The 7,754-nt window shown below is 44.3% G+C and overlaps 2 protein-coding genes across 6 annotated transcripts in view; one reads left to right on the top strand and one right to left on the bottom strand.

The window, feature by feature from the left end:
* Window positions 1-7,754, bottom strand: part of notch1b (notch receptor 1b) — an 85,861-nt gene that overhangs the window by 28,712 nt on the left and 49,395 nt on the right. For all 5 annotated transcript variants that reach the window (XM_083784537.1, XM_083784540.1, XM_083784541.1 and 2 more), the window contains exons 17-20: window positions 5,603-5,722; window positions 4,132-4,284; window positions 2,789-3,017; window positions 1-157 (exon numbers count right to left, since the gene is read on the bottom strand). The exon at window positions 1-157 is cut by the window's left edge and continues 45 nt beyond it. In XM_083784537.1, the coding sequence (XP_083640663.1) occupies window positions 1-157; window positions 2,789-3,017; window positions 4,132-4,284; window positions 5,603-5,722 (659 nt within the window). The remainder of the gene's footprint in view (window positions 158-2,788; window positions 3,018-4,131; window positions 4,285-5,602; window positions 5,723-7,754) is intronic.
* Window positions 1-7,754, top strand: part of mtmr3 (myotubularin related protein 3) — a 401,420-nt gene that overhangs the window by 383,862 nt on the left and 9,804 nt on the right. The window lies entirely within an intron of this gene.

The raw sequence follows: 7,754 nt of genomic DNA, 5'->3' as shown, positions 1-7,754 counted from the left end.
GGTCCCGTAGCTGTCCTGACACGTGCCTCCGTTCAGGCAGGGCTTGGAGTCACACTCGTTGATGTCGTGCTGGCAGTAGCTGCCGATGAAGCCCGGCGGGCAGCGGCACGTGTAGGCGTTGATGCCGTCCAGGCAGGTTCCTCCGTTGAAACAGGAGCTGACAAACACAGGGAATAAGATGGAGAATCATTGAAACAGGAGCTGACAAACACAGGGAATAAGATGGAGAATCATTGAAACAGGAGCTGACAAACACAGGGAATAAGATGGAGAATCATTGAAACAGGAGCTGACAAACACAGGGAATAAAAGATTAACACGTGTAGGTGTTGATGACGTCCAGGCAGGTTCCTCCGTTGAAACAAGAGCAGACAAACAAAGGGAATGACATGAAGAATCATTCAACTCCAGCTCGATTCGATTCAATTCAATTCAATTCAATTCAATTCAATTCAATTAAATTAAATTAAATTAAATTAAATTCAAATCAATTCAACCCATTTAGGACTGAGACCAAATTCTACAAAATGTCTAATAAATCATGCCATAAATTAAATTAAATTAAATTAAATTAAATTAAATTAAAATAAATTAAATTAAATTAAATTAAATTAAATTAAATTAAATTAAATTAAATTAAATTAAATTAAATTAAATTAAATTAAATTAAATTAAATTAAATTAAATTAAATTGAGGGTATGCGCATGCATAAAGTGAATGGCAGATCAAGTGGCAAAGTGAGTGACAACGTGAATTTAACTTTAAGTAATTTAATGCAATCAGATATGACTGATGTATGGGCTGTCGAGGCCAGAAAGTAGTTTTTTGCCACTCAGTAGGCATTCCCGCAGAACTTCCTGGTATGATGATGATGTCACGCGCATACCCTCTATTCACCCATTTAGGACTGAGACATGACAGTTTTCTGAAAAAGCTATGTTTCTATGTCAGTGGTTCTCAAACTATTTCATGTCAAGGACCCCCAGAAGTACAGTATATGTATATGTGGCCGGTGACCCCCATCTGAAAATATGTTGTTCCAGGGACCCCCAGGAGCGAAGATATGAGTTAAAAACGCTCGCTGTGAAAGAATACATAGGCCTATTCAAAAATGTGCGCCATGTTTTCACAATTTTTAAAAAATAGCAGATCTACAAGCTCATAGCGTGGCACTCTGTGCCGCACTATATTCTCTGAGTCATTCAGAAAGAGATGAGATGACAGGAGATATTTAGGAGTTTGTAGCTTGTTGGTTTACTATAACAAAACAAAAAAGTGTTTTGTTTTTTGTAAATGTTTTCATTTTTCTTAAAGATTTTAGACTTTTCTTTTAAGACGTTTTCATAGTAGAGTTTTCAAGTGGTTCAAAGCTTGTGGAACAGCATAGCCTGGGTCCAGCCCCTGAATCGCTAGCCACGCCCATTAAAAAAGTATGTTATTATTGAAACGAAATGAAAAGGCTGTGTCAGGCTAGGAACAGCATGCAGTGCCAGGCATGTTCACTACTCCACCAGAGGGGGCAGTAGTGGACAAGGAGAAGGGTTTTTTGGGATCAAAGCCCAAGACAGTGAACCTGCTGACCTAAACAGAGTCAGAAGAGGCCAACCAGCACAATGAAGTCAGATGGAGAGATCCATTTGGACCGCTCGTTTTCTTTTAGCACGTGCACTGTTCCAATTTTGATCAACATGGCTTAACCTTAACCCATTTAGACTCGAGGATGCATCTGTGTCGGCTTATAGCTTTTAACCACCAAACGTGTGCAAATCTTTAAAGGGATTGTGACATAAAAAAAAAGGTTTTGGAATTGTTCTTATTTTTTTATTTGGTTTTCTAATCTCAATTGCACCCAAAAAACATGAACTTTTAACATTCCGTAGATTTTCTGTGATCTGGGGTTTTCTGGCTCAAACAGGTGCTCTGATTTGCCGGCAGTAAGTGACATCACTTACTGCAAATCCCATATATGTCAATGGGATTTGCCAGCAGATGTCACTGTTGCACTGTGTTGCCTGTTTTCATTGTAGCTCAAAAGTAGCTCCACCCCCAAAGAAAACGTCAGACCACAGAAAATCCACTGAATGTTCAAAGTTCAGGTTTTTTGGGTGTAATTGAGGTCATAAAACCTAAAATAAAAAATAAAAATAAAAATAAATTAAAATGAATGTCATAAAACCTTTAAATATATATTCTTTCACAGCGAACGTTTTTAACTCACATCTTTTGAGATGGGGTTGGCACCAAATGGACCCTTATGGGTCTGTAACTCTGAGAGAGTAAGAATGGAACCAAATGGACCCTAAGAGGTCCATTTGGTTCCATTTGTATACTCTCAGAGTTAAATTAACATTGATTTTACAATATAAATTGTGGGTCCTAGAGATAGAAATTAACATTAAATGGGTGTCCGTAGAGTAATCCATGTCAAACTGGGGGTCCTTGAAATTAAATGGGTTGTGAACCACTGCTAGAGCCGTAAAAATCTTCTCTTATGGTGGTCCCTGGCATATCTTTTCAAATGGGGGTCCGCGGGCTAATTTGGGATGAAAAAGTTTGGGAACAACTGATTTAGAAGACGTGTAGAATCTGTCCTCAAGTCTCGGTGCGTTAAAACAAGAGACGAGCGCGGCACAGTCTGGACTCCACCTCCGCCCTACGTACCTCTCAGGGCGTTAAAACAAGAGGCGAGCGCGGCACAGTCTGGACTCCACCTCCGCCCTACCTCTCGGTGCGTTAAAACAAGAGGCGCGCGCGGCACAGTCTGGACTCAACCTCCGCCCTACGTACCTCTCGGTGCAGTCGGGCGTGTTGTTCTCACAGTGGATGCCGCTGAAGCCCGGCGGACAGGTGCAGGTGTAGCTGTTGACGCAGTCCGTGCAGTTGGCGCCGTTCTTGCACGGGTTGCTCTCGCACTCGTTGATGTCCTCCTCGCACGCGGTGCCACGGAACCCCGGCGGGCACGTGCACATGAAGCCGTTCACCTCGTCTTTGCAGAGGCCCCCGTTGCTGCATGGGTCTGGAGGAGAAGAGAAGATTAACCGTTTAGCTTAGCTCCGTCTTATGCCCGGATACGGTTTGGTGAGCACCCACCCAGCACACAACAGGGTTTGGTGAGCAGAGCACCCACCCAGCACACAACAGGGTTTGGTGAGCACCCACCCAGCACACAACAGGGTTTGGTGAGCAGAGCACCCACCCAGCACACAACAGGGTTTGGTGAGCACCCACCCAGCACACAACAGGGTTTGGTGAGCAGAGCACCCACCCAGCACACAACAGGGTTTGGTGAGCAGAGCACCCACCCAGCACACAACAGGGTTTGGTGAGCACCCACCCAGCACACAACAGGGTTTGGTGAGCAGAGCACCCACCCAGCACACAACAGGGTTTGGTGAGCAGAGCACCCACCCAGCACACAACAGGGTTTGGTGAGCACCCACCCAGCACACAACAGGGTTTGGTGAGCAGAGCACCCACCCAGCACACAACAGGGTTTGGTGAGCACCCACCCAGCACACAACAGGGTTTGGTGAGCACCCACCCAGCACACAACAGGGTTTGGTGAGCACCCACCCAGCACACAACAGGGTTTGGTGAGCAGAGCACCCACCCAGCACACAACAGGGTTTGGTGAGCACCCACCCAGCACACAACAGGGTTTGGTGAGCAGAGCACCCACCCAGCACACAACAGGGTTTGGTGAGCACCCACCCAGCACACAACAGGGTTTGGTGAGCGTTTGTTTTGAGCTACTATTATATCCTCCAAGATCTCTAAAGTGACGTGGCAGATATGGATGTGATGGCGGATAAGTGTCAGAACTATCAGGGGCTTCTATCAGTCGGTGACCATGAAGGAAAGGAGGACTGATTTTCGACCAAAAGAATAAAGAAAATGTGTCACATTGCCTTGCCACGTATTACTGTGCATTAGCCCACTGGTTCTCAACCTAAACTAACTAACTAACTAACCTAAAGTCCGGGGACCACCAGGCGCCTAAAACGGACACACACAGGCCTGTAAGTACGCGCCTAATGCATGTCAAACTGGGGGTCCTTGCAGTGAAAGGGGTAGAGAATGCCTGCATTAGCCCTTAGGGTAGAGAATGCCTGCATTAGCCCTTTACTTACTGGGTGTGCAGTCGTCGACGTCGGTCTCACAGTTGCGTCCGCTGTAGCCCGGCTTGCAGCCGCAGCGGTAGTCTCCCATGGCGTTCTGGCAGGTGGCGCCGTTGCGACAGGGGTTCTTCACGCACTCGTTGATGTCCACCTCGCAGGTTTGACCTACAGGAGGTGGTCGAGAGGACAGATTAGGGCTCGTCACCTTTTACTTGCACATTAAAGATGGAGTGCCACGATTCTTTTCCACTAAAACATGATCATCAGGAATTATTACAATATAAGAGGGAAGAACTTTTTCCAAAAAGTGTACAGTATTTGTTAAAATCATGCTTTTATGTGGACACGCCCACCAGTTCATTAAGTATGAAGTAAACACAGGCAGCTCTCGATGTTAACACAATCTATGCCAACCTCGAGATATCTTGTGAATAGCTATTTCAGAATGGGATAAAGTACCATGTTGGGAGCTCAATAAAACATTAATTCCGAGGTCTCGCAAAGAATAATAATAGTCTGATCGGCAGTTCACAGCCGTGAGCGAGACTGGCGCAGCAATGGAGGACAATCACTTCCGGGTCGGCCAGATGAGGGCTCTTCTTCTCCGTTTATTCATTTCAAGCATGTTTAAAATCAGTGGTTCCCAAAGTGGCCCCTAGGGGTCCTTGGGAGAGTTCCAGGGGGTCCCCAGCTAAATGATAGTTAGGAACCAAATGATCCATTTGGTTCCATTTGTACACTCTCGGAGTTAAATTAACTTTACAATATAAATTGGGGGTCCCAGAGATAGAAATGCCATTAAATGGGGGTCCGTAGCCTAATTCAGGTCAAACCTATAGGGCCCTTGAAATGAAAGTGGTCGAGAATCACTGCTAGAGCCGTAAAGATCTTCTCTTATGGGAGTCCCTGGCGTATCTCTTCAAACGGGGGGTCCGTGGGCTAATGAGTGTTAATTTATTATTATTATTGTTAATCTTATTATTTGCCTTTAAAGCACTGAATGGTTTGGCACCTCAATATTTGGCGGATCTTATTGAGTTGTCACTGCGGTCCGCAGGCCAGCTAAACCTTAGGGTAAAAAAGAAGACCCGCTTAAAGACCAGAGGGGATAGAGCCTTTTCCATCATAGCCCCCAAATTATGGACTGCGCTCCCCCCCAATGTCAAACTGGCCCCCTCCATTGAGACCTTTAAATCCCACCTAAAGACCCACCTCTACACCTTGGCTTTTAACCCAGGTTGAGTTTCCATGGTCCATGTTTTGTGTTTTGTTTTGTATCTGTTTTGTATTCTTCGTATGTTTGCTGTTGTTCTCTGTGTTTAGCGACAGTGTATTTAGTTTTATTCTTCTGTACAGCACTTTGTAAACTCTGAGCAGTTTTTTTTTTTAAATAAAGTGGATTGGATTGGGGGTCCCTGGCATGAAAAGGTTCGGGAACCACTGGGTTAAAAAAGACCAAGGCTTTTGGCTGCGATTCCTTTACCTTGCCATCCGTCAGGGCAGACACAGGAGAAGCTCTCGTAGTCCTCTGACTCCTGACACACGCCTCCGTTCTTGCAGGGTTTGGGGCTGCACGGGGCCAGCAGGGTCTCGCAGTTTTCTCCTAAGGATTATAACAAAAACAAAATTTTCTGTTATGCCGTCGCAATCTGTGATTTGTGAAACAAACGTGAAAGGTAGTGAAACAGTGTGAAAGGAAAGATGCCTGGGAGGGAGACCCCTGGGGTTTTATCCCATTTTGAGCGGTAACCCCTTTTGGTGTTAGCATTATGTTATGCTTTAGCTATTGAAAAAAAAACAGATCTACAAGCTCGTAGCACGCCACTCGCTTGTAGGTCTGCGAATCGAAGAACGACTGACATAGAAACATAGCTTTTTCAGAAAACTGTCAGGATCTAGAAGACATTTTTAGAATCTGATCTCAGGTCAAAATGGGTTATGGAAGATTTCTTTCCGAACATGAATTTACAATTGCAATAGAACGTGAATTCTGTTGCTAGTTAGACCTATTCTCATGAAAATGACTGTAATCATGTAACTGATAACTTTAATCCACGTCTACAGCACAGACACACGCGCATGCAGGCCACACGTGCATTATCACACACCGACCTCTATAGTATAATATTGTGAACACGCCAAAAAAGGAACCTCATCTCAACTATTATTGTTTTTCGTTCGACAGGCCCGGGGCTATCGCGGCGTGGAAACCGTGAGCTCGGGGCGATAACCTGACCCACAAAAGATAGAGACCTCCTCCAGTGGCGTATCGGATCGTCACTCAAATCAGTCCTATCAGAAACGTGCGGAGGGCCCAGAGAGGCTCCGTGGGTTTAAAGAGGCCCTGGCCTGGCCCTGCCGAGACGTTTCCCTATCTGTTTCCACAACACCCGCCTCGCACAGGAAGCCGGCTCCGCTTTCCGGCCATTGTCAAACCCATTTGCTGTTCTGTGAGACAGGAAGCAGGCAAACAGGAAATGTGTCAAAGCTCCTGTTCCCACCCCGTCACCAGCGAGAGCCCTATATTATTGCGAGTAGATTTTTTCCCCCCCAAACCGAAAAGACCATTTGGTTTATTTAACCCATTTTGAACTGAAAAGGCTTCTAAATCCTAATAGTTTTCTGAAAAACCCATGTTTCTATGTCAGTGGTGCTCAACCTTTTTCATGTCAAGGACCGCCATAATTATCCCTATTGGGCCACGGACCCCCCATCTCAAAATATGTAGTTCCAGTGACCCCTCCCAGAAGCCAATATTTTAGTTAAAAATGTTCGCTCTGAAATATATATTCAAAGAATTGCGCCACATTTTCACGACTTTAAAAAAATAGCTAAAGCATAACATAATGCTAACACCAAAAGGGGTTCCCGGCCAAAAGGGGTTAAAAAAATAAAGAAAAAAGAAGGATAACGGTTTGGCCCTACGGCGTTCCATCATTATCTGTTTGGTCCAATAATAATAATAATAAAAGAGGACGCCAAAGGTTGGAGGGAAAATGTTTTCATGCTTTGTTATCAGGAATACCAACGAAGACTCACAGAGTCAATAACAGGCTCCGGGGACTTACCGCCGTGGAAAGTATAACTAAGCACATTCACTAGTACTGTACTTAAATACGATGTTGAGGTACCTTTACTACTATACTGTACATTTTCAGTACTTTCTATACTACTCCACTACATCTCAGAGGAACATTATTGTACTTTTTACTTCACACTACAATTATATGAAAACTTTAGTCACCAGTTTATTTGGGGATTTAAGTTTATTATTACGAAACGAATGAGTCCCTATTTTATTATTCAGCTTTTTTCGAAAGTAGCCAAAGCTACTTTACAAGCAAGCGACGCAATACGTTGTGAGCTTGTAACTAACTTACGTGACTGTTCTTTTATTGGTTTTACTTGTTTTTCTAATAAAGTTGTCCTTTTCTTATGTCCCCCCCCCCCCCCCCCCCAATACACATGTAAAGCGTCTTTGGGTATTAGAAAAGCGCTATATAAGGCCCAGATATTATTATTGTAGTGCTGCTATTTTCGAAAAGGTTTGACAAAAAATATTCGAAATATTTAACTTTTGAGTATATTCTGATGCGAATGCTTTCTTGAATACAGGCCTTTTACTTGTAACAGAT

This window comes from Protomyctophum parallelum (genome assembly GCF_964188405.1).
Source record: "Protomyctophum parallelum genome assembly, chromosome: 15".
NCBI classification, from domain to species: Eukaryota; Metazoa; Chordata; class Actinopteri; order Myctophiformes; family Myctophidae; genus Protomyctophum; species Protomyctophum parallelum.
This window is presented reverse-complemented; position numbering and strand designations above follow the sequence as displayed.